At 45.4% G+C, this 26,863-nt stretch overlaps 1 protein-coding gene, 1 long non-coding RNA gene and 2 pseudogenes across 3 annotated transcripts; 3 read left to right on the top strand and 1 right to left on the bottom strand.

Annotated features, from left to right (window-relative positions):
• Positions 1-2,395: 2,395 nt before the first annotated feature.
• On the top strand, positions 2,396-4,468 carry LOC120704830 (40S ribosomal protein S24-1-like). Its single transcript, XM_039989364.1, has 4 exons — positions 2,396-2,634; positions 2,724-2,894; positions 4,030-4,116; positions 4,198-4,468. The coding sequence occupies exons 1-4, from the start codon at positions 2,509-2,511 to the stop codon at positions 4,225-4,227; spliced, it is 414 nt and encodes a 137-aa protein (XP_039845298.1). The 5' UTR covers positions 2,396-2,508; the 3' UTR covers positions 4,228-4,468.
• A 792-nt stretch (positions 4,469-5,260) lies between these two features.
• Positions 5,261-14,681, bottom strand: LOC120702156 (annotated as a pseudogene). The gene is made up of 8 exons (XR_005686302.1): positions 14,326-14,681; positions 8,780-9,162; positions 7,980-8,142; positions 6,878-7,559; positions 6,505-6,602; positions 6,307-6,415; positions 6,162-6,221; positions 5,261-5,983 (listed from the first exon to the last, which is right to left on the bottom strand). The product of XR_005686302.1 is annotated as a tRNA A64-2'-O-ribosylphosphate transferase-like (transcript).
• Positions 14,682-17,375: 2,694 nt separating this feature from the next.
• LOC120704831 lies at positions 17,376-19,219 on the top strand. The gene is made up of 3 exons (XR_005687695.1): positions 17,376-17,749; positions 17,840-17,971; positions 18,785-19,219. It is a non-coding gene; the product is annotated as an uncharacterized LOC120704831 (long non-coding RNA).
• Positions 19,220-19,523: 304 nt separating this feature from the next.
• On the top strand, positions 19,524-26,610 carry LOC120704832 (annotated as a pseudogene).
• The last annotated feature ends 253 nt before the right edge of the window (positions 26,611-26,863 follow it).

Raw genomic sequence — 26,863 nt, forward strand, 5'->3', positions numbered from 1 at the left:
AATTTTAGTAAATAGAACACATATATAATTTTGTCCGCCCATATTTTGATTGTGTGCTAAAAATAATATTCCTCACTACTATGAGATTACAATTATTGTGAGCGAGGCTACAACTTTTCTACCTTTTCCAGCGTGGTGCCATGGTTTGCAAATATATTTTTTTAAGCTTGTCCAGATTTCTTGTATCAATATTTATGCCTACAGAACAAAATGAAATAAAAATCGTGATGCTACAACGTAATTATTAAGAATCTCCTAACTTAGGCAACGCTAGTTATTTTAAACATCCAATTAATTTCCTTGTAATGGTATAGTGGGCTATATTTAGTCAGACATAGGGGTATTTTGGGTTGATTTTTATCATAATGGCAGTGGTGGATAATTTTAATCTCTCTTATTTTCTCCTATTAATATAGGAATTTCTAGACCTCGAGAGCGAATGTAGAGGCTTCATTTGTTGGCCAAATAATAAGATAATAGATGGCACAGGTTTGCTGATTCCTTGTTCCGCGTTCCCACCACAGAAAACGGTCGAAGTGCTTCTTGGGCCCCGGCGGCGGGAAAGTTTAAGGCGTGTTTGGATGCAGGCCCCAACATGCCACACCAAATTTTGGCCATGCCCAGTTCAGTTATTCAGCAGGAAAGTTTATTTGCGACCATGCTCGACCCAAAACCCAAAGGCAAAAGTCTATTTTACCTCCTCCAACTATCACCAAAGTTTGGTTTTCCTCCTACAACTATAAAATCGGGTATTTCACCTCCCTCAACTTTTCAAACCGTGTATTTTACCTCCCTCGAGCGGTTTTGAAGGCTGTTTGCTACAGTAACCATAGTTTTGTCTTTTTACTTTTTTAAAAAAATTTCAGTTGAATCTTTGAAAATCATAGTAAATCACAAAAAAATCATAAAATAGAAAATCCAATTTTGTTGGACTGCACACGAGTAGATATATGCAGTGAATATATTATATGGTATACTTTAGTATAATTTTTTTACTGTAACTTTAGATATATACTTTTCTGTAATTAATTTATAGCTACAGTTTTCGTCGTCCCATTATGGTGAAATTTTTATGGTGGGCTAATCATTATATGATTGAGCTATAGTAAAAATTTTATGATTATTAGATCATGTTTGACTGAGTTATAGATTTATCTATAGATTCGTCTAGATTTTTCTATAGATTTATCTAGTTTATATAGATTCGTCTAGATAAATCTATAGATCAGTCAAACATGATCTAATAATCATAAAATTTTTACTACAGCTCAATCATATAATGATTAGCTCACCATAAAAATTTCACCATAATGGGACGACGAAAACTGTAGCTATAAATTAATTATAGGAAAGTATATATCTAAAGTTACAGTAAAAAAATTATACTAAAGTATACCATATAATATATTCACTGCATATATCTACTCGTGTGGAGTCTAACAAAATTGAATTTTCTATTTTATGATTTTTTGTGATTTACTATGATTTTTCAAAGATTCAACTGAATTTTTTTAAAAAAAGTTAAAGACAAAACTATGGTTACTGTAGCAACAGCCTTCAAAACCGCTCGAGGGAGGTAAAATGCACGGTTTGAAAAGTTGAGGGAGGTGAAATACCCGGTTTTATAGTTGTAGGAGGAAAACCAAACTTTGGTGATAGTTAGAGGAGGTAAAATAGACTTTTGCCAAACCCAAAAGCCGAAACCGGTCCGGAACATGCTGGGCCGCGAGCAGCTAAATGGATGATAGTCGCCCCACGTGCTGCAACATTGGCCCCTTGTTTTGCTGGTGGATTTTGAATTTGTTTTTTTCTCATTCTCAGTTCTGCCTTTACGGTTACGGAATTTCTAACAATTCCTCGAGTGTTTTTGTTTTGTCTCTTCACTCAACTTTTTGAACGGCTACTAGTATGGTTGTATAGCTCGTGATTGGTGATTTTGTGTCGTCATTGTTGTTCTGATTTTCTCCTCCAACTGATATTGATTGAGGGCATGAGTACAAGAGTATTCTCCAGATACCGTTATTAACATCGTATCTAGTGTGAGAAGTGAATCTGGAGAAGCTAGTTTTTTCCACCTCTCACCTACTTAGTTCGTTTTAGAGAATTAATTCACAGATCATTATAGAATTACTTTTCTTAGAAAAACTATTTTGGCAGAGCTTCTTCTGGATTCAACCTAGAAGCTGCTTTTGGAGTTGACGTTAATGTTGCAAATTGACCTGATTTGGCTTGGTCTTCACTCTTCGCCTGTCTTTTTAGCACATACTACTACGTGGCATAATTTCATTGTGTTCAAATCCGACAGAAACGAACTCGGGCCGAACGCCCAAAACTGGGCCGCCTCTTAGTCCCGTTCGCGGCCCTCAAAGCGAAACAAAATGGACCTAGGGCTCCACTACATATAACCCTCTCCACGCAAACACCCATCTCTTCCAGCGCCGCCTCCCTCCGCCCTCCTGCGCCGCCGCCACTGCCACCCCCGCAGCCCGCAGCCGGGCGACCGCAGCCATGGCAGACTCGAAGGCCGCCGCGGCGGTGACCCTCCGCACGCGCAAGTTCATGACCAACCGCCTCCTCTCCCGCAAGCAGTTCGTGCTCGAGGTTATCCACCCCGGCCGCGCCAACGTCTCCAAGGTCAGGGATCTCCTCGAGCCCTCCTCCCTCTACACCTCCTCGTTCCTCGCCCCCACCCTGGATCTTGAGGGTTTGAGGTTTTGTGGCAGGCGGAGCTCAAGGAGCGGCTGGCGAAGGTGTACGAGGTCAGGGACCCCAACTGCATCTTCGTCTTCAAGTTCCGCACCCACTTCGGAGGCGGCAAGTCCACCGGCTTCGGCCTCATCTACGACAACCTCGAGGCCGCCAAGAAGTTCGAGCCCAAGTACCGCCTCATCAGGGTACGTGTTATTGCTCGCCTCTCTGGCTCGCTGCATTGCATTGCTTTGCTTTGCTTTGGGATGCCGTAGTACAATCTAGTTGCGCGCAGAATTCGTTTCTTATGTATCGTGGTGTTTGAATATGTATGTGATTGATCCGCATGTGGCATTTCTGTGAATTCCAGATGCCCCTTTTTAGTGTTAGATGGTACACGTTTATGCCAAGATCGTGTTCGCCCGGTTGCAATGTTATTTATGGAAATGAGACTTTGGTATTATAGCTGTAGCTAGTATTCACTGATATTGCCCTGCTATGCGATTTTTTTTTGGCGTTTCCTTAATGATTTAGTTGATCCATTCTCCACAAGTGTTTTGCCCCAAGGTTTGTTGTGTGACATGGCAAAATAAATGATCTTAACCAAAGTTAGTCTGGGTGATAAAATTGCTATCCATGATACCGAATTTTTAGTAGTTTGGTGAATGTGTTTCTATTTGCTCAATTGTAATCCATATGCCTCTATGAACAATGTTTTGACCTTAAAATGGTTATAAGGTGCATCAATGCAGATTCATATAGTCCAAGTCACCCAATTCTTCTGTAATCCAAGTCACCCAATGCAGAAGAATTGAGAAGCTTCTAGTGGATTTTAGTATTGCAATGTGGTGTTAGTGTGCATGTTATATTTCTCTTTTCATTCAGACTGAGATTTATGTTCTCCTTGGTAATGTACCTAGTTTTTTACTGAACAAATTTTTTGGATTTGTGGTTATACTATAATCTAACACCTAAGTACACCTGCATTGTTTGGTTTGGCATCTCATAAATGTCATTTTCTTTATGCTCATGATCTAGCATGCTCAAATGACTGCATCTACCTACAAAATCAGGTTTTTATTTTTTTACTATGGGAAAAAATGCTCACAAGCTATTATAATAACAAGTTAGCAAAGAGATGATGATAGATTTACTGAGACTATTTTCATTTGACAAATGGATTTTGTGTATGTTAATAAAGACCCCAACAGAGCATTTTATTGCCAAACTGACTAGAATAGAACCTTCAGAAGGATCCATTCGTTGTTTGCTGTTGTAAAACTCTGGACTTCTGTGTCGAGGACATGTTTGCAGTTTCCGATAACCTTTTTTTCCTTACAGAATGGCCTTGCAACCAAGGTAGAGAAGTCACGCAAGCAGATGAAGGAACGGAAGAACAGGGCAAAGAAGATCCGTGGTGTGAAGAAGGTAAAGTACAAGTTGGCAATAGCTATGTTCATGTCTACTTGTATTATCTAACCAATTATATTTGGTGCTCAAATTTTGCAGACAAAGGCTGGAGATGCCAAGAAGAAGTAAGGAAAGAGATAATTGCCTTGCCATCTTCATCTTACCTGCCTCTGGCTTGTTGAGGACGGTGTCCTTTTTGGCAATGCTGAATGTTTAATTAGACCTAGAAAGGATTTTGCCAGAATTATGAATGTTGAGGCTCTCGTAGTACTTTGTGGTCAGTTTTGAGGAATATTGTCAGACACTAGCATATATACTTGATTGTCATGGTTCTTCTGCTATCTTCATTTTGATTTGTTTGTTTTGGGAATCTGGTGCTCCAATTCTGAACTTATTTGCATGGATCCTGTCTGTTGCATGTCATCTTCTAAAAAAAATCAGAGGTCAAGCCCCCCAATTCTGAAGCAATAGCTGCATAAAAGTGATCTTAAGTGGAATGTCGAAGGCCCCTAAACTTATCATATTTCAAAGTCGTACCAGGATCAATTGAAGAGATTTGTCCCGCCATGGAATGTCACTTGCAGTTCCTCAGTGCGTTAGCAGTTGCACCGGGAGTAGTTGAAGTTGACACTTCGTGAAACGCAACCTTACAACCTGTCTAGCTAACAAGAACATCATTCACAAAAAGAGCTCTGATAACTCAATCTCAAGCAAACATTGTTTGCTAAATCAATGTAAGTCCATTGTTCTCTTCCAGCTCCTATCTGCTAGATCGGTGATGCCAAGCCGGAATTCATCTCTTCTAGAGTTCTACTCTCCCAAGCGATTTTCATGCCAGCCAATGCCTGATTTCTTACTCTTGTTCTACCACGTAAGTGTACATGGAAAACAATGTAAATATTCTTGTGCCTGTAATGTTATTCATCCATGGTGTTAGTGAACAAGTTATGTTGATTGGAGTTCTCTTAAACAAATGATTGTCCATTTAGTTGCATCTTATCTTGTAAGCCAATTAGATCCTCCCAGATTCAGTAGTCCACAAATTTAATGTACCTAATGCATGTATGACCATAGTTTCATCCTTCCGACTATTAGAAAGGACGGTAATAGACCTGGCTATTTACTCGCATCAAATTAGATAGCGACTACCAACCAAAACATGTCTCGTTCTGTAAAAATGCTCAATGGACGTGTCTTTATGCTCTATATTATTCTTAGGCACCAAGGCCTATAGTCCCAAAAACAGCATTTACTGTTACAAGTTTACAATAAGGGCAGCAGTGCAATTTACTATGAACGACTATTGCTCCCTTAATGACACTAGTTTGATGTTCCAATTCTGCCGCAAATTAATCTCTGCAATCTTGTCTCCAAATCTCAATGCTCTAATCATCAAGCTAGCTAAGCTATAAGCCTGTCAGCATGTATCTGCCATTGATTTGAACCAAACTTGTACTAATAAACCTCAGCCCCAAATACTAATCCCAGTATGAGATCATTTGTCATAGTTTGTCCGAGGTTTAGCAATCCCTTGGGAATTATTGTTTCCCAGTATAGCCACATCCCATAAAATGGCGTGAAAGACCAACTCTGAAGTTCAAACCAATAGATACTCCATTCATGCAGGCAATGAATAGTAACTAATACCTCATCTGATGCATATTGCAAGGGATGAAAACAGCAGCTTAAGACAACAAGACAAAGCTAGACTACATCAAACGTGACAGACGTTCCTTTTCATTGCTGAGGAAACCATAGACCTGCTTCAAGTTTCCTCTAGATGGCCGTGCATTTACTGCAAATTTGCAAATGAATACCAGCCTCTTCCTCATCTCCAACTTTGTGATGTCTCTTTTCATGAAAGAATTGCCACACTCAAAGCATCCTTGCAAGAAACAATTATTAATTCATGATGTAACCATGCTTGACATACTAAATTGCATGCGCAGGAATTAATAATTTCATGCATGAATGCAAATTAACAAGAGACTGAAATCCCTGTGCAAAAGAAGCAAATCATATCTGCTGTGTGCTGTAATCTTTGAACTCGTGATTACACTTACCATTATCATCGAACAACATTGTCATTATTGCCAAGGAAACACAAATACTTATACCTTCTCCTGAAGGGATCAAAACATCAAATTAGCTCAACTAACTGCAGAAAGAAATGCAAGAAAGCATATGGCATGGACTTTGTTAACTTACCATTTTGACAGCATACAAGTATTTTTCTTCCAGCGAGCAAATTCCTCTTACCAAAGTCAACTGCCTTTGAAAGGTTTTTCATCAATGAAAACCGGTCATCCTTTGAGCCCTATCATCATTACCAGCATGAAACAAACAAATCTTAGATATTCTTATATAGAGGAAAAACATATGTAATTTATAGAATGGTGTGATTACCACAATAGATAGCTCAAGGTAAGAATTTTCTGATGAATTAGACGGTAACTTTGAAGTACTGTCACAATTCAGTATGCAGTCCACATCAAGCAAGGCATCTGCAATTAAACAAGTGCATAACGAAATAACTATCAGAAAGAGTGTGAGGAATAAAATATCAAGGATTCTAAGTGCAACTATGCAAAAGTACTTCGCTTAGTTTTCCACATAACTAACTGAAATACAGAATGATTCTGAGTAACTGCATGCCACACAATTACAAAGAATTGCACATAAAAATATGATCGTCTATATTAGCAGCACGGTACAAGACAAATATTTGACAACAAAAATGCCATAAGAAAACTTGCAAGAGTCCAATTAATCATTATACCTTGGAGAGTAGATGATATTGCAAGGTTTGATGTTCCAATCCAGAAGAGAAGTGGAGCATTATTGGAACATTGTGCATCTGTTGTACTGGTACAGGGGTCTGAGTTCATAGGCCACATAGTGCTTGTACGATCATCATTACGTTTGAGATCATCATAGCCCTTCAGAGGCTTAGTTGTAATTTGAGGAGAATGTTCACCTCTCTGTGCACAATACACCCTATCCTTTTCAACTATATCTGCAACTAACTGATTACAATGATATGGTCCAGCATCAAGGTCATATGAATGTTTCCAGAATAAGGTAGGAGTTAAACCACGTGCCCAACTCTCTTCATCATCTCCTGCTCCAGGGATATATTGCCAGCTGAATTCTGAAGACATCCTTTGCGTAGCAACTGCATCCGATGCCGATGCAGAAATTAGTATGATAGGAGTGAAATCCCATGAGTCAATCTCTGGCACTTCATTTAACCACATGCGTGTCCTTTGTGATATCCATAGAGGACGTAGTGGCTTTTGCAAATTTATTGCAAGTGAATGAATGTCTGCACCACATGATTCAAATTGATCTGTCCATTCCTCAATGCGCCCCTCTATAGCATTTTTCTCAGTGCCTAGAACCCATACAGGAAGATGTACTGAGCTATCCCAGTTAGATGAAGAAGAGCTATTTTTTGGTGTCTCCATTCACCATAGCAGATGACTAACAGAAAAAAGGGGTGAAAACCTTGTTAGAATATGTAAACATACAGATCATATCATTCTTATTTCAGACAAACAATACCTAATAAGTGAGCTGGACGAGAAAATAGGCAATGTGGCACAGTAATCAGAAAAATTCAAGCATGGAACTACTAGAAATATACTATGATTTTTAGCTCAAACAATGGTATTGGTCTTTAGTTCTTTACTATTAATAATGTAAATCCCATGCTGAATTAGTGAGCTACCATTCCTTGTATATCAAATCTTCTAGAGTGACCATTTCCTCCTGAAGTTAAGTTTACCCTAATAAGGATAACAAACAAGACAGACTTCAACTGACATGTTGTTCACTGCAATGAACTATAGGAGTGTATAAATAACAAGCAATACACCAACCAGTTCACAATTCACTTCACCACCCTTGCGGATAGCTCGCAGCCGATGCCTCTCGATTGCTCGGTTCAGGACACAGCACCAATAGGTATGGTCTTTGACATACTATCAGGGAATCGTTTCCCTCTCCTTGTTGAATCAACTATTATGCACCCACCTGGGTTCCTTGCTCAAAGGGAGAAAAAAAAGGGGGTAAATTCAAGCTACCCCTCAGAAGTTCAGGTCTTCTGCATTCTCTAGTTATCATATTCACCATCGACAACAAATTCTATATGGTCGTCAGAATCTCAGTTCAATATTTGTCTATTTGAATATCTTACAGATGGAAATTTTACTTCAGTTCACCACCCAAGCTTGCAAGATTTTAGCATGGCGAAACAAACGAAGCAAACTTTCTCCTCTTTCTTGGACAGGAAAAGGTATTACATTGTTAAACCCTAAATTCTGGTTCAGATTCCTGAAAATGCCCGGTAGATATGCTAAACCGTCGAATCCTAGGTTGATATGTAATTTACCATATTTCAAATGAATTTATCATAGTGAATTTGAAAGCGTCCCCTAATTTCAGTTTTAAATTCACCATACTTTATCATAGTGAATTTGAAAATGTCCCCTAATTTCCTATTTCAATCAACAAAAAGGGAAAAGTTCCCCGACTGGCACATCGATTTGTGAAACCATACCAATATTTCCCAACAGAGGGTAGCAAGAACCAACAAACTGACCTAAACATAGGAATTTAGACGCCCGCCGGCGCCGTGATAAATTGATACGCGAAGAACAAGACGAGAGAGGAAGCGTACCGGCGAGTAGAGCGAGGTGGAGGTTGAGGCGTGCGGTCGAGAAGGACCAGTTCCCGGCGTGGTCGTCGGTGGACTTGAAGTAGCAGGTGGCGGCGAAGGCAAGGGGCGGCGCGTACCAGAGGCCGCAGCGGAGGTTGGCGACCAGCGGCAGCGCCGGCCACAGCGCGGCGACCTCCGCCACGAAGGCCGAGTCCTCCGCCACGCTCCGCAGCGCGTTGTACAGCGTGCTCGCCCGCCTCTTGATGCTCCGCGCCGCCTTGTAGATGCTCAGCGTCGCCGGTGGCTCGGCCGCCGGCGCCGCCAGGGGGGGGGGGGGGGCGAGAGAGAGATGCGAGCTGCAGTTTGCGAAGTGGCAGCGCTGGTCCGATCGAAACTCCGGAACCCTGTGGAATTGTGGTGGATGGGCCAGGATTTCAGTTCAAACTAGCAGCCCATTAATCCACACGAATAGGCCGGGATTTCGGCCTAGTAAACAGGGCCTCGAAAGAAACTAGAGTTTCATCCATCCATAGCGTATTTTGTTTTTGGAACAAAGTCAAACTGTGCATATTTTAGCCAACAATTTGTTAAATTATGTATGTATTTTGTGTAGAAAAATTACAAAAACTGTACTCATATTCGTCACGAATGGCAATGCAATGTAAGAGGAATCAGTACTCAAATATATAATTTTGAATATTTTTTGTTTCAAAATATGCTGGAAGGAAGTAGTACCTCTCTAGATGTCACTTATAAATTATCATTAATGATCTCCTGCTAAGATTTTACTAAATAAATTACGGATCTTTAAAAATGGCAGGTGCTATCCATCACTACTAGAAAGTGCCAATAACGTTTTCATTCTTGCTGCAGCTAATTGTTTGCAGCTGGAAGCGACAAGCAGCCTCACAGTGCCGTGTGGACCAATACCATCTTTGGGACTCCAGAGGTTTGGCAATCTATTTGGTGAAATGGACATCGAATACGATTGTTGGTTAAAAGGATGGCGTCCCCCCTTTCCTTTGGGCTTTGGCTATGACAATTTGAACTCTCACCTATTTCTTTTGTCACATCTATATGAATTCAAGGACACGGATGAGAATGACACATAGGGGCTAAGGACACAGCTGAGAATGTTCCCCTGATATTGTCCACATGCTGGCCAAAGTTCAACTGACCTTTTAGACATTGACCATCAGGCCTCCTCTTTCTTTCTTTTCTTTTGGGTTGTTATAAAATAGTTGAGTAGAAACTACCAATCTTTTCTTCTACAACTTAACTAAGAATTTTTTTTTTGCTTTGGGCACGTTTTTGCCATATACTCACAATAGAAGAACTTATATAGTTTGGCTCTCTTACAGGTTAAAATTTGGAAAGATCTGACCCAGACTGAGGTGGAGCTCCCCGAAAGATCTGCAGACTGTTCCTCCGCTGGGCGTCACCAAATCATTTCACCATGCTGGCTAGCTAGCTCGCTGCCCCGCAGGTCAGTAGGTCACAATCCGCCTTGATTTTCCTCCCCTAGTCATGGCGGCGACGGTAGCAGCCATCGCTGTCTCAGCTGCTCTGCCCTGTGCCGGATGGAGGGAGGGGAGCGAGTGCAGCGGAGCGGGAGGCGGAAAAACAAGAGGGCGGTGGTGGCGTGGACGCTGCTGCTGGCTGGGGCGGGGACTTGGAGTTGCGAGGGCGGCAATGCCACGGATGAACGGTCAGTAGGTGTCGGTGTTGCGCGAGCGCGAGTCTGCCCCACCTAAAATTTTTGGTCAGCTACGCCACTGGACCGAGACATTAATTAGTAAAACCATTATATATTATAAACGGCAAACATAGTCCAAAATTCGGTCCGGCCATTAGCTGGAGCTGTATTGTCTTCTCGCTTCATATGCGTAATGGATCTATAAATTGTTTTTTCATGAAACAATTGTTGGAATATGACAAATTATATTATATGGACCGTTAGTAGGATTAATTGGAAAAGAACTATTACCACCGATACTCAATAAAATACGCTAGATATTCTTTTTATATAAAGTGGTGGCATCTCTCGCCTCTGCAAATTGCACACATCCATTTTCCTTGTAAGAAATTTTGGTTTGGTCCAACATGTGTCACTTAAAGTGGACCCGAAGCAAATATATTGAGAATTGAACAACAGCAGCACTATATAACACTATACTGTAACTAAACGGACACAAGTACAATGTAACCTAAATGGACTTGAATATAATGACAATGTGAAAACATAACAAAATTTGTGTTGAAGAAAACCGATATAAAAAATCAGCCACGATCCATAGGGGGGATCTTTGACCGTAGCAACACGCGGACATATATTTGCTAGTAAATGGAAAAGGCAAAAATATATGCAGTACAAAACACACCCAATGGACAATCTCTAAGGTTTGTCTCTTCTTGCTTTTAATCAATATGGGAAAGAGTCATCACATTGTGATCCTCTTTTCTCCACACAAAGACACATGACGACGTGTATGTGTATGTATACTAGAAGATAGTTGATGAGTTGGGATTTGGCACTATTGGTATGCATGTTTGAGCGCCTATTAGTATATCCGGCCGCGCACACGCGCGTCACGACGACGTAAACATCCAGATCCAGTGCAGGCATGCACGCCCACATGTGCATCTCATCCCCTCTTTAATTTTGCTGCATCGCCACCTACTGCCTTCTCGATAATGAGTTAGTTAAAAGCGTTTAGCCAGCTAGCTAGCTCGTCAGATGCGCGTCTGAACGAACGCCGCATGTCTTCCTCGATCTAGAATTAAGTAATTCTCGAGAGAATTAAGTAATCCTCTCGCCCTGGATCAATCAACGAGTAGTGATGTGCTTGGGGCTTGTGTTCCTTCTCTCCCCGCCGTGTTTTGTTTATGCAATTATTAACAAGTCTCTTTCTTGGTTGAATGAAGCAAATGTTTTGTTGCAATAATAATAATCGTAGAGGTTGCTTGCATTGGTTAGGCCCTGCCGTTAATTACGTTGTGGCCCTAGCACTAGTAATTGCTATGTGGGCCTACGGCAAAGATCAAAGATTTCGTCGCCGTGGCGATCATCAATCCAATCAGCAGTCGCAACTAACTTGCAGCCCAGCCAATGATTCGATCGGCAGCTCGATCGCATTTCCTGGAAGAAGTGAAGGACGCTCACCGCAAGAGCACAGTTGCTCCTACAGTATCTTGCTCACCAGTTACTCGATCGGCCACTACAGAGCTAGTGCAGTGTCGGCTTGTATTTGTAGCCTGCGTGTGGGCACGTGTGAAACGACTCCGCCGCGTTGCGTGCTTCCAAATGGCCTTTGGTCTCCCTCCCTCCGTCCATGGCTTGGTCAACTCGTCAGCTGTTTTAATTTCTTCCCCACCTCCCTAGCTAGATAGTCGATCGGCACATGCATGGTCCCTTGTTGTATGTCATCCGTTCCAAATTATAGGTCATTTAATTTTTTTAACTTTAAATTTGATCACTCATCTTATTCAAAACAATTATACATAGTCAAATTTAAATTATTCTTGAAGAGCTCGTATTGATAAAGCAAATCAGAATAAAACAAGTGATATTTTGTATAAATTTTTGAATAAAATAAGTGGTCAAAATTGGGGTAAAAAAAATCAAACAACCAGTAATTTGAAACGGTTGGATCCATATATTATATCTGTAAGTAATAAAACAAACAGCGCAACGTAATTAATCAACCCGAACGTCTCAAATTCCATGACGTTGAAGTGTGGCAAGCGTGCGGGATTGATCAGCCTCCGGACTAGCTTGACGGCAGATTAGATAAATCACGCCCAGATGGATCCTGTGGCTTTTAATTAGTTTTATTTAGGTGCCGGGCCGTAAACCCGGCGACGAAGCTACTATACCAACGACGTGCTCCTTCTCCGTGTCATCACGGCCAACGCCACAGTTGCGGCCGATTTCACGGTTTCATACCGTTCGTACAAAACGATCAAGACTAAACCACTACCGGAAACCTCCAATATGCCGTGTGCAAAAAACTTTACCGTGTACCAAAACTCGGGCACACGGCAAACCTTCTCTTTGCCGTGTGCCAACAGAAAGAGCACACGGCAAACATTTGGCACAAGACAAATATTTTTTTTACCGTGTGTCAGGACAAAAAATACACGGCAAACACCCAACACATGGCAAAAGTGCCCATTTGCCGTGTGCTGCAGAAGAAAGCACACGACAAAGAAGCCTTGTTTGCCGTATGCCTAGGTTATTACAGATGGCAAACATTTGGCACACAGCAAATATATGCAAAAAAGTAGATTTTGCATTCCCAAATTTTTTCTGCTATACATATATAGTGTATTTACTCCTTGTTAAAATTTGGTATATTTCTCGTTATTTTTGCTATATTTAGTCATTTAATTTCATTAATTGAATTTTGGGGGTTGAATTGGAAGTGTTTTGAATAGTGGAGTATAATGGATAGAAAAATGATCTTCATGTTATGGAGTGCAATGTGATGACGTAAGCCTGAATCAGAAGTAGATTTCGAAGATCTTGCTCACGAACCATGCTCAGAATTGTTTGAACGAATCATTTTAAAATTCCGTTAAAAGCAAACAAATTCCGAAAATTATGAAATTTGTCATGGTATCATGATTTCATGCATGGAGATGGTGGAAAAATTTTGGGAACGTTTTGCAAAAGTTTACGCTTGTTACAAATCGAAATATTTCCAGAGAAGATCCGTAGAGTTGAGAAGGAATCGATTAAATTTGGACAAAACATTACGAACGAATTCGTGGTTGACTTTAAAAAATTTTATGTTTGCAAAAAACAACTTAGGTTCTTTAATGCCAAATTTTGGTTAATTTTTGGATAAGTGGTATATTTATAATTTTTTTGCAATTAAATATTTGTTTGAAACACATGAAATAATAATAATAATATCTAAATAAAACATGAATTGTTCAATCACTTTAGCAATGTAATGAGAAAATGTGATAAAGTTTAAAATATTAAATAGAATACCAAAGCGACTGAAAAGAAAAATAGAAAAGAAAATGTTTCAAAATTTGAAATGAACTATTGAAAAAATGTTTGCCGTGTGCACAGCCCAAGGCACACGGCAAACAGGCCCTTTGCCGTGTGCCGAAGGCACACCACAAACCGGTGCCGCGCTGCGGGCCCGGCCGCGCGCCCCCACCCGATGCCGTGCCGGGCCGCACCCGCTCACCCGCCGCTGCCCGCCGCCCAACCGCCCGCCACCGTGTTGGGCCGCCACCCGCTCCAGCCTGGCCGCGTCGTTGCCTGGGTCCTTTGCCGTGGGCCGGATCGGGGCACACGGCAAAGGCCCTCCCTTTGTCGTGGGTCGGATCGTGTGGCACACGGCAAAAGGGGCAACCCCCACTTAGCCGTTTTTGGCCACCCGTTCCGACACCACCGCCATCCCGCTCACCCGTTTCGACCCTGCTGCGCTGCTAGCTGCTCACCCGGCCCGCTGCGCCCTCCCCGCCGCCACCCCGCTCACCAGCCGCCGGCGCCGCCCCATGCCACCGCCTCCTGCTCGCCGCGCCCTCCCCATCGCCACCCCTCTCACCCACCGCTGGCGCCGCCCCTTAGCTTGCCACCGCCTCCCGCCTGCCGCGCCCTCCCCGACACCCCGCCTCCACGCCAGTCCCGGTCAGCCCCGGTCGCCGCGTCCTCCACGCCGGCGTCCCGGCGCGCCACGCCTCTGCCTGACCCGCGCGACGGGGCCCTCCATCCCGCCTCCGCGCCTCTCCCGGCCGGCCCCAGTCGACGCGTCCGCCAGGCAGGCAGCCTCGGCAGGCCGACGGCACCGGCCACCCCCGCCCCGTCCCGCACGCCAAACACCCTCCACCGGCTTCCACTGCGCGAGCCACCGGCGCGCCACACCCACGCCACCGGGCTCGCCACACTGACGGTGCCGGCCATGCCCGCCCCGTCCCGCGCGCCGGACACCCTCCACCGGCCTCCACTGCGCGAGCCACGCCTCCGCGCTCGCCTCCCTCGCCACTGACGCTCACGCTTGACATTCCTGCCTGCGCTCACCACGCCTCCACGCCGGCGTGCTCGGCACGCTCGCCACGCAGCCACGCTCGCCGCTGCCACCCGAGCTCACCATGCGGCCACGCTCGCCACGCTCACCATCGAGCCCTAGGTGAACTTGCTTAGTGGAACTTGCTCAACTAATTTTTGTCATGACAAAATGCATTAAATCAATATAATTGACACATGTTATTTTTTTGTAGGAGAGGCTATTGCACCATCCTCGAGTCGTTCATTGTGCGTCCCTACCTCGCCCGTCGTCAAGCCCTAGGTAAGCATGTGAAAAAGACTTTCGCTCCTTCTCATGTTCGTAGTACATTACATTACCTAGTTGCCCGTGATGATATAAATTGATACCTAGATTTGTTCTGGGTAACATATGATGATCTTGAGCTTGTGGTTGTATTCATTGTGTCGTGTAGTTATATGTTTGTCATGATTGTCATCAAACCATGTGACACATCCATGCCCAAAGCAACTCTCGTTTGTGATGATATGATGGTTGGGCTGGATGTGTCACATGGTTCCATGTCTATCATGAACCCTTTTTTGTTAAGATGATTTCTCCCGCTGCAAGTTCAAAATCAAATGAAACGAAACATATTTGAGGCAAAACACTAGTTCAATACTTTTTGTTGAGATGACCAATAGTAACAAATCATTGATTATAATTTCACACATGTTATTCTTTTTTTGCAGGACCGAGCACCGCCACCTAGTTCTCGTCGCCGGCCTCCGCCACCGGACCACTTGTGCCACCCCACCTCAGTTTGCAGGACGTATAGCAAGGTGAGGCATACAAGACTCCGCTTTTCGTACCGCATGTTCATATATCATGTAACCTAGTTAGGCATCTCCCGTTCGAAATAGATACGAATGGAAATATGCAGAACTTTGCATATGTTCGACTCTATCTATTTTGAATTGTCCACATTTTTTGGACAGCCCGAGGATGCGTAGATGGGGTTAGTTTCCATGGTCTACTCCCATTCGAGACAGAGTATCAGCATCATTTCTCTGTTGTTCTTCGGATACACAATCTCCCTTCTGGGATGTGTATTTGGAGAACAGCGGGGAAATGCTGCCGAAATTCTGTCCCAGATCGGAGTAGAGTATGGAAATCGACTCCAGCTACGCATATTCGGGTGGGATTAGGACCTATCTTAACTTAGTAGAAAGTTTAGACATCGTGTAGATGCAAAAATTATCTTTTATATTATATTACTCGTTGATATGATAGAGTATGGATGACTTAGCGTGGATGTACTCCGGTTGGAAACAAGGGGGGACTTGACCTTGGAATGGATTCAGAAGACCGAGTCTTTCTTGGATCGAGCATTTTCAAAGATTAAAGGAGGCTCATGCACTTGGTGTCCCTGCACCAAATGTGGAAACACGCGTCGACAGACACTGGAAGATATGACACAACATTTTTGCAATTATGGATTTACGAGAGACTATACCCGGTGGATCTACCATGGTGAAGCCAATCGTATAAGAGACAAGGTCGTTAGGCAATACATTGAAGATCATGATGTTGATGCGGGGGTAGGAGATATGTTAGATAACTTTCATGAAGCACACTTCGAGGGAGAATGTAGGGAGGAGTCAGAGCCAATCGCGAAGGCGTACTATAACATGTTGGCTGCAGCACAGGAATCTCTTCATGGGCATACCAAGGTTTCACAACTGGATGCCATTGCGCGCTTGATGGCCGTGAAGTTTCAGTTTACCCTGAGTCAAGATGCTTTTGATGTTATGTTGATAGTTATTGGCACTCTGCTTCCGGAAGGTCACATTCTTCCAAAGAGCATGTATGAGGTACATAAATTTCTTGGTGCATTGAATACATGGGAGGAGTCTCGCCAAAGAGAGGGGTGGAGCTGCGCCGGAGCCATGGCCGTGCCGCGCCGGAGCCGTGGAAGGAGCAGAGGCGGGCAGGGTTGCCAGGGAGGGACATGGAGGGCCGAGAGCCGTGCCGGGGATGGACTATCTTTAAAAACCAAAACGTGAGTTCAAGCGCGGGCCAGGGATTGGGCCACGTCGCCTACAAAGCCAGGCCGTGGGATTTCGCATCAACGGTTAAGGACATAGGCGCGGGTAGGCTCTCGGCCCTCTTCTCGACGCTTCGCGATCCGTTGGCAGCCGTCGCCGCCAGGCGCTGCTCCATCCGCGAAACCTCGCCGATTTCCCTTCCTGCACAGTCGCACGCCTCGATGGCTCGATATGCTACAGCCAGTGGTTCTCAGAAGGTGAGGCCGTGACAAAGAGCACTCTGTGCCCCCGCGCCCCCGCCGCGGCAGCGGCACCGCCCACCTTCGGGCGGTCTGCCCAGCTCCAGCAAGCCAACCATGCGGCAGCTTCCATCCAGCAGACCCCAAGCTGGGCACCGGTTCAACAACGTTAAATTAGCTGGTATCTGCTGGATTGGACTAGAGCTTTCAGGGCGCAGTTTGAGCTTCTGGATTTGCTGCATAGGTACACTACTGTATATCCCAAGTCTGTTCCCTACAAGCTGGGCACCGGTTCACTTGGGAATTTGGGATACGAATAAGCTCCACTCAGATATAGAAGGTGAGTTGTTCTCCTGTTGACGATTACAGATGGAGATGCTCGCTTGCTATGCCAAATTATCAGATATCTTGATCATCAGTTATCAGTGAAGTGTTCTGAAATATTCAGTTTGGGTGAGTGCAAATGATTTAACTGCATCACCTAAAGGATCGTAGCAGATTATATGCCACAGTCCACAGGCTATAGGAGCAACTTAAGCAAAGAGAGTGGACTGTCATTTTCTAATGGATGAAATTCACCGACCTCTGTTCGTAGATAAAATGAACTGATCCTGCCCTTTCTTCACACCTAGAACGACCTGAACTGGAGGCAAGCGGCAAGCCAATGCCCTACCAACATGACATTCATTTTTCAGACAAGAAAAGTCCATCATAGAGATGGTGCTGTTCAAATTGATTCAGGCCTGCAGCACATTTCATTTTCCATTCAAATAGTGCTGTTTTAGCTTGATCTGATTTCTTTCTTTGCAGAAGTGGCACACCTCTCCAATAATATTTGTGCTATTGGCATTGTTTCTCAACTTGGACATTAAAGTCGACGTGGTTGTATGCTACAACCAGGACTCAGTTCACTTGGATGCGAAGCTCTATGCGATGATCAAGGTAATTCTATTTCCCTACTAACACCTACAAGTTAGGGCGATCAAAAAAAAAAACAAGCTAGGGCTGCTTCTATGTTTGACAGTCAGTGATATATTCAGTCATCCAATTCTATGCATGATTCTAAGTTCCAACCTTCTATTTTCATATAGTTTGACACACTTACATTACATTACTTTATCTCTATCACATTAAACATGAATGCAAGATGAGGCATGAAGGGCCATTAAGCATGGGGTTTTCCATTTGGGATTTGTGTTCCTGAAAATCAGACTTGCAGTGAATACAATTTGCTCCCCATTTTAAATTCTACTTGTTGCATAAGAACATATTAGTATTTTACATGGTACCACTGGCTAACATTATAGCAGGACGCGGCAAAGCCGCGTTGAGTTTCTAGTTATAAATATATAGCTGCACGAAGGAACCGTTGCCTGGAACAAATCCAGCTAGTATTGCTTAGTCAATTTGTATAGATTTTTCTGAGTGGAACGATTCCTTGATGGAATCCTGAAGAACCAAACGAGGCCTCAGGGGTGAACTTTAGACACTGCTCAGACTTTAGCTGCTGAGGATTTGCTGAACAGCAGAGCAGATAATGTAGAATGGCTAAACAGCTGATATGAGCGCAATGAATGCTTTCAGTCATTACCTGCTAATGATCAAGCTTATTAAACCATTGCCAAGTTTTTTTGAACATTACCTGGATGGCGAAAAGTGATAACTACGTAGATTTATTTCTTTTGTGGAGCACAGATTCGTTTTATGTGAACCTGCTCATGTGTAATGTCTTAAAGATTGTTGTCCCATTTACAGGGCCAGCTTAGCTTATGCAAATGACCATGAGGTTCCACCTACTTTCACGCAAGAACTCCACTATCTGAACAAGGAGGACAGGCTGCTTCGCTGGCTGGTTGGGAAGCATGGAGACATGGTATACGGTCTGGAGTTCATCAACGTGGATGATGGGAGGAACAAGATGAGCGGGATATCGAAATCGGCTCCGATGAACCCGAATTTGAGTTCCTCTGATGGCTACAAGTTGTTCGAGGGGGAAGAAGAGAAGTAGAATTGCCTGTCCAGGCTTCTGCAGTTTCAGTCTGTATTGGTATCTCTCGACCGTCGTGGCTTCCGCGCGGTTTTCTATTGCTTGCGGTTTGCATCAATAACTTGGAATGGTTTTAGTAAGATAGATTGGTGATATTACCCTTATTGTGAAGTCTAATGGTGATTTTGCTCTCAGTTTTTAAACTTTACGATTTTGCCCCTCCTATTTCTTAGACGAAGCTTCTAACTACGTTAACCCCTTTAAACAAACTAGCAGAGACGTTTTATGCGAAGTGATAGCAACAAAACTACGTGGATGCATGAGTCTTCGTTCTAAGCCTCTGCACAGGTCGCCAACCAAGTGTACTGTGTACCACAAGTCTAAAGCGATATCTAGCTAGTTCACATCTTGACCTAGACGCATGCATGATCTCGATTCTCGACAACATTGTTTACGTCCAAGTTTTCGACGACGATCATTATCTTTCAAAGCACAACGTGTGTTTGTACTGTGCAGCCATGCATCTCCTGTCGCAATCCACATTGCAAAGCCATGTCAAAATGTGCGGCTAGCTTACCCGAAACTGCAGGATGTTGCGTCGTCGACCAGCTGAGTCCCATCCGATCCATTTCGCCGCGCGCACCCACCAAACCTTCAACGACCCCGATCGAGCGCATCATCCACCATGCATATAACCAGTAGAAACTGAGTTCGTCTTCTCTAGGTTTCGTTCCCATCGTCGGAGCACATCATCGCCACGTTTTCTTTCGACCGGCCAGCCGGAATAATGAAGATCACCGTGCACTCCTGCAAGTCCGTCAAGCCGGCAAGCAGCTCCGGCGGCGGCAGCGGCACTGCTCCGGCCGGTTCCTCATCCAACCTCATCCCCCTCACCGTGTTTGACGAGGCGAACCACGACGAGTACGTCCCGGGCATATTCGCCTTCCACCCGCCAGCGCCGCCGATCGCCGCGCTCGAGGCCGGGCTCGCCAAGATGCTAGCCGAATACCGCCACTGGGCCGGCCGGCTCGTCACCGTGGACGCCACCACCGGCAAGCGCGCGATCCTGCTCAACGACGCCGGCGCGCGGCTCGTCGACTAGGCATCGGCCGACGTCATGCCGCTGGAGCCGACGCCGGAGGCGCTGCGCCTGTGCCCGAGCATCAGCGACGACGACGACGGCGCCGAGGGGACGGAGTTGATGCTTCTCCAGGTCACACGGTTCCGGTGCGGCTCCTTCGCCGTCGAGGACACCATGCACCACTCCGTCGCCGACGGTTACGCCACCTGCACGTCGCTGCTGGCGTGGGGCCAGGCCGTCCGCGGCGCGGCGTTCGACCCCGCGCCCGTGCACGACCGGGCGTCGTCCCTATTCGTGCCGCGGGACCCGCCGCTCGTCGAGTTCGAGCACCGCGGCGTCGAGTTCAAGCCACGTGCGGCGGAGAGGAAGAAGAAGGCTCCCGACGTCGTCGTCGATGGCGTTGACGAGGACGACGACGAGGTAGTGATGCAGACGGTGTTAGTATAGGATCTCGATTACTCGCTGTTTAGTGGCTGGATTGCAAGAAGAACACGATGAACACACACAGGATTGGCAACTCCCGGAGGTCGCCCGGGAGAAGTGCCCTTTTTCACTTTGGCGACAAACACAGAACAGAGCGCCTAACCGGCGGTTCATCACACATCCAACGCACCCAGCACCTAGCTATTTATATGTAGCTCTTACAAGACACAATTTAGATAAACATAACTGCTAAAACATGGATACAATACACTGACACTCGCCATCTTCAGAAACTGCCGAGATCGTGGGCGCGGTCACCACCACTCGGTCGCCTTCCACTTCAAACTGAAGTTTCCTGCCCACTTCATTCGTTGCTTCATCTGAATGACTCTTCAGTGACGGTGTTTCTCAGGTTTACACCAACAATCTCCCCCCTAAACCTGACAAACACTGAGATCTCTAACCCCAAGCAAGTGCCTCATCACTGTAAGCTTCCCCACTGACAATGGCTTGGTTAAAGCATCTGCTTTCTGCTCATCCGTGCACACTCTCCTGACAACAATCTGTCCCCTTTCAACACATTGCCTTATGAAATGGTATTTGATGTCAATGTGTTTACTCCTACCATGGAAAACAGGATTCTTCATAAGTGCAATGGCAGAGTTATTGTCCACATAGAGTGCTACTGCTTTTGGTTTCTCATTTCTGATCTCACTGATCAAATTCCTCAACCATAAAGCCTGCTGAGCTGCTGCAGTTGCTGCCATGAATTCAGATTCACAAGATGACAGTGATACCGTTTTCTGCTTATAGGAGTTCCAAGTAATCAGGTTCTCATTCAAGTAGAACGCCATTCCTCCTGTACTCCTTCTTTTCACCAGGTCAGATCCATGATCACTATCAGTGTATCCCACCAAATCACCTGCATGTCCACTCTGAACATAAACAAGTCCAAAGTTGATTGTCCCATGCAAATACCTCATTATCTGCTTGACAACCTTGAGATGCATCACTGTTGGCCTCTCCATAAACCTGCTGGCCACACCCACTGAGTAGGATAAGTCTGGCCTAGTGTGTAATAAATACCTGAGACAACCAATTATCTTCCTGTAATTAGTTGTATCCACTGGCTCACCTCCTTTGTCAGTGTCAAGCTTGTTTCCTGGATCCATTGGAACTCTAGTTGAGTTACATCCACTCATCCCAAACTGTTCCAAGACCTTCTGTGCATAGCCTGATTGTTTAACAGTGATAAAGTCTTCTTTCTGATCCACTTCTATTCCAAGATAGTAGGACAGCAAACCCAAGTCTGTCATTTCAAACTCTGTCATCATCTCCTCTTTGAAATTCTTGACTTTTACTGGATTTCCTCCAGTCACTATCAGATCATCAACATATACCCCAAGAATGACTGCATCATTTCCTTCTCCTCTGGTGTATACTGCCTGTTCACTCAAGCATCTAGCAAAACCCAGCTTTTTCAAGCTTTTATCCAGTTTTACATTCCATGCCCTTGGTGCCTGTTTTAGTCCATAGAGAGCTTTACTCAACCTGAGTACCTGCTGCTCTTTTCCCTTCACAACATATCCTTCTGGCTGTGAAACATAGACTTCTTCCTCCAGATCACCATGTAAAAAAGCAGATTTCACATCTAAGTGATGAACTTTCCAGCCCAAATTGGCTGCAAATGCCAAGAGCAATCTCACTGTGTCTAACCGAGCAACAGGAGCAAAGACTTCTTCAAAATCCACTCCATACTTTTGAACATACCCTTTAGCAACTAATCTGGCTTTGTATTTCACAATTTCTCCAGCTGAATTTCTTTTCAGCTTGTACACCCATTTTAAACCAATGGGCTTCTTCCCTGGTGGTAGCTTAACCAGCTCCCAAGTTCTGTTTTTCACAATGGACTGCATCTCCTTATCCATAGCATCTATCCAATCTTGATGACTAGCTGCCTCTCTGTAACTGACAGGCTCATCTGTCTGAATTAGCAAAGCTTCAACATCTGAATTTTCTAACTCAACTTCTGTAGTGACCTCATAAATTTCATTCAAATTCCTGAACCTCACTGGTTCACTGCTTCCATTTGAAGGTGGTGTAGACTGATCTGCATCAGAGACAAAATGTTGAGGTGTGTCATATCCCCCACCAGCAGACCCTACCGAAACTTCAGAAGCATTTGGTTCAGCCAGCGGTGACTGTAGCAAATCTTGCAATAGACCTGAGCTGTCTCCTTCAGTTTCAGAATCTGTCTCTGAAGGTTCACCATCCCCATACTGCATACAGTCATGATCCACTACACCTCCTCCACGCATTGTTTGCACCTCAACTTCATTTTCAATAACAAACTCCACATTGTTATCAATTCCCAAAGCTGAGGCCCACTCCCACATTTTAGTCTCCTGAAAGACTACATCTCGGCTGACAACAATTTTGTTGGTTTCAGGGTTATACAACCTATGTGCCTTGCAACCATCTTCAACCCCAAGGTACACTAACCTCTTGCTCCTGTCATCAAGTTTTCTTGGATGTGGTGTGTTTATCCTTGCATGTGCAACACAGCCAAACATCCTAACATGCCCAAGTGATGGCTTCCTTCCATTCCAAATCTCAAATGGGGTACTGTCACCAAGAATTTTGGTTGGCAATCTGTTTAGCAGATAGACAGAATGCCTGACTGCTTCTCCCCACAACCTGCCTGGAACCTTCATGGTCTTCAACAAAGCACGAGCCATCTCCATCACAGTCCTGTTTCTCCTCTCAACTACCCCATTTTGCTGTGGAGTAAAAGGGGCTGTGAGTTGTCTTCTGATTCCAGCTTGTTCACATACACCTGCAAACACTTTAGCTAGGAATTCTCCTCCCCTGTCAGATCTGAGCACTTTAATCCTGCTCCCTGTGAAGTTCTCCACTTCAGCCTTGTATCTGACAAACTTCTCACAAGCCTCATCCTTACTTTTCAGTAAATACACATGCATCCATCTTGAATGATCATCAACCAACAGCATAAAATATTTGTTTCCTCCTGCTGTTGCTGGTGTAATCGGCCCACACAAGTCCACATACACCAAAGAAAGCTTTTCAGTTGCATGCCACTGAGCTGATTTTGGAAATGGTGCTCTAGTCTGCTTTGCAGCAAGACAGTCACCACACACCTGCTCTGAGTGACTAATCTCAGGTACTCCAGAAGCCATGTTTTTGCTCACTAACTGTTTCAGTGCTCTAAAATTGACATGTCCAAGGCGACCATGCCAAAGCCAAGCTTCATCTCCAATGTTCACCATCAGACAATCAGGGACTACAGTTTTCAGGTCAATAGTATACAGTCTGTTCATAGTTCTATCAACCTTCATGATCAGACGCATAGGGTTCTTTTCTGACACCTCAAAGTAATCTTCATCAAGCACAACTCTATGACCCACCTCAGTTAACTGACCAAGGCTAATCAAATTGCTACGTAACTTGGGAATGTAATACACATCAGACAAGACCCACTGATCACCAGACTTCCCCTGAAATAGTATAGTCCCTCTACCCTGAATTTCAACAGTGGAGTCATCACCGAAACGTACCTTGCCAGTAATGGCATGATCCAGCTCCTTGAACTTTTGACGATCACCCGTCATGTGGTTGCTAGCACCGTTATCCAAGTACCACCGATCTCCAGATGGATCACCTCCACCTGTCAGATGAAGTTCGGGCATCACCTTGGGTTCATTCAGAAATACACCTTTCTGAACCTCTCGAGCGGACAGGTGCTCAAGCGGTCCCAAAAACTTTGTTTCCGCGAGCAACACTGTCGGTTCATGCTCCTCCACCTTGACATGGTGAGCCTCCTCTCCCTTCTTCTCCTCTGGACATCTGTTTGCGTAATGTCCATACTTATGGCACTTGAAGCACTTTATATGACTCTTGTCTTTCTTCCCGGAGCTGTCTTTCCTAGACTCAGCTCCACCACGGCCTCCACCGGCGCCACCACGACCACGGCCACGCCCTCGACCGCCTCCTCTTCCCCTCCCAGAGGATTCACCACCTGAGGTCCTCTGTCTAGCTTCCCACTCTGCTTGGGTGAGCAGTACTTGCCCACTCTCGGACCTAGCACCGCCTGCTCCCCGCCGCGTGCGCTCCTCAAACGCCTTCAAACGCCCAACAACCTCATCAAATGGCAACTTCTTCAGATCATAGAACTGTTCAATGCCAGCCACGATATTGAGGTATCGATCAGGCACAACATCAAACAGCTTCTTCACCAACGCCGCATCATCAAGGCTCCCCCCCAAACTATTGTACCTTACTGACATTGCTGTCAGTTTCCCAACAATTTGGTCGAGTGATTCATCTTCCTTCATCCGGATAGCATCAAATTCACTCTTGAGCGTCTGCAATCTGGCATCCTTCACCCGATCCGCTCCAACAAAGCGCGTCTTCAGGGAGTCCCACACCTCTTTCCCTGATTTCTTCTTAGCGACTTGCATAAGCAAATCATCAGGGATACACAGGAGTAGATGTGCCTTCACCTTTCTGTCCTTCGCGGCCCGCTTCGCCAATTCCGTCGCCGACGGAGTCTCCGACGAGCTTGACGCCCCCTCCGGCTCCACTACATCCCACAACCCCTGATCTTCCATGATCGCCTGCACTCTTATACACCAACTCGTGTAGTTTGAGTGCGTCAGAGAGGGGTACACCTGCCGCGCTTCCCCGCCGCCACGCGCCGCCTCTCCGCCCGACATGATCCCGATCTGAGGATGTCTCCACGAGTAAAAGAGGCTCTGATACCAGATGTTAGTATAGGATCTCGATTACTCGCTGTTTAGTGGCTGGATTGCAAGAAGAACACGATGAACACACACAGGATTGGCAACTCCCGGAGGTCGCCCGGGAGAAGTGCCCTTTTTCACTTTGGCGACAAACACAGAACAGAGCGCCTAACCGGCGGTTCATCACACATCCAACGCACCCAGCACCTAGCTATTTATATGTAGCTCTTACAAGACACAATTTAGATAAACATAACTGCTAAAACATGGATACAATACACTGACACTCGCCATCTTCAGAAACTGCCGAGATCGTGGGCGCGGTCACCACCACTCGGTCGCCTTCCACTTCAAACTGAAGTTTCCCGCCCACTTCATTCGTTGCTTCATCTGAATGACTCTTCAGTGACGGTGTTTCTCAGGTTTACACCAACAGACGGTGCGATTCAGCCGGGAGTTCGTCGCCCGGCTGAGGTCGGAGGCGTCGGCGGGGAGGCGCCGGCCGTACAGCGCTGCGCAGTGCGTGGCGGCGCACCTGTGGCGGTGCGTCACGGCGGCGCGCGGGCTGGACACGCACGAGGTAACCAAGCTCCACGTCGCCGTGAACGCGCGCTTCCGGACGACCGACCCGCCGCTGCCCAAGGGCTACACCGGCAACGCCGTGCTGTGGGCGCGGCCGGCGACCACCGCGCGTGACCTGCTTGACTCGCCGCTGCTTCGCGCTGAGGAGCTCATCTCCAGGGCGGTGTCCCGCGTCGACGGGCGCTACTTCCGCTCCTTCGTCGACTTCGCGAGCTCCGGCGCGGTGGAGCGGGAAGGGCTGGTGCGGACGGCGGTGTCGTCGGAGCTGGTGGCGAGGACCAACATCGAGGTGGACAGCGTGCTGGGGATCCCGTTCTACGACCTGGACTTCGGCACCGGGAAGCCGGTCCTCTTCAAGCCCACCTACAGCACCCCGCAGCCGGTGGAAGGCGCGGCGTTCCTCGTGCCGGCGGCCGACGGCGACGGCGGCGTTGTCGCGTACGTGCCGCGCTACCGCCGCGCTGTCGACGCCTTCGCCAGCTGCTGCTACTCGCTGCCAACGCCGGTGGCGCCGGTGGTGGATGCACGGCTTTGATTGGTTTGTAAATTGTAATATTTCTGTTCCATGCATGCATGCACTAGCATCCGTGCATTGACAGTATTCTCTCTCTCTCTCTTTTGTTTATGTTATTTTTTTGTGGTGGTGGATATGCACACTTAGCTCGACCTGCCGCGTCGCCAGGTGTCAGCCAGTAGTAGTGGTGCTGATGTTTTGAAAATGGGTTTGAAATTATTGGATGGGACATGTTCTTCTTACAAGTAACCAAATTGTACGACTGGATATATATATATATATATATATATATATATATATATATATATATATATATATATATATATATATATAGTTTGTTGGGTTGCAAACAACACAACATAATTAAGAAACAAAGCTCAAACTTCTCTACTCTCCAAATTATCCGTCCCCTACACAAAGGTGTAGGGGTCCCTTTTATATATAGTGCCCGAGGGATTATTTCACATTCCACTTATACCCTTACAAC

This window comes from Panicum virgatum, chromosome 4K (genome assembly GCF_016808335.1).
Source record: "Panicum virgatum strain AP13 chromosome 4K, P.virgatum_v5, whole genome shotgun sequence".
Taxonomy (NCBI): domain Eukaryota; kingdom Viridiplantae; phylum Streptophyta; class Magnoliopsida; order Poales; family Poaceae; genus Panicum; species Panicum virgatum.

Coding starts and splice junctions, on each gene's coding strand:
- LOC120704830 (XM_039989364.1), top strand. CDS start 2,509: ATGGCAGACTCGAAGGCCGCCGCGGCGGTGACCCTCCGCACGCGCAAG. Junction 2,635..2,723: donor GCCGCGCCAACGTCTCCAAG/GTCAGGGATCTC, acceptor GTTTTGTGGCAG/GCGGAGCTCAAGGAGCGGCT. Junction 4,117..4,197: donor AGATCCGTGGTGTGAAGAAG/GTAAAGTACAAG, acceptor CAAATTTTGCAG/ACAAAGGCTGGAGATGCCAA.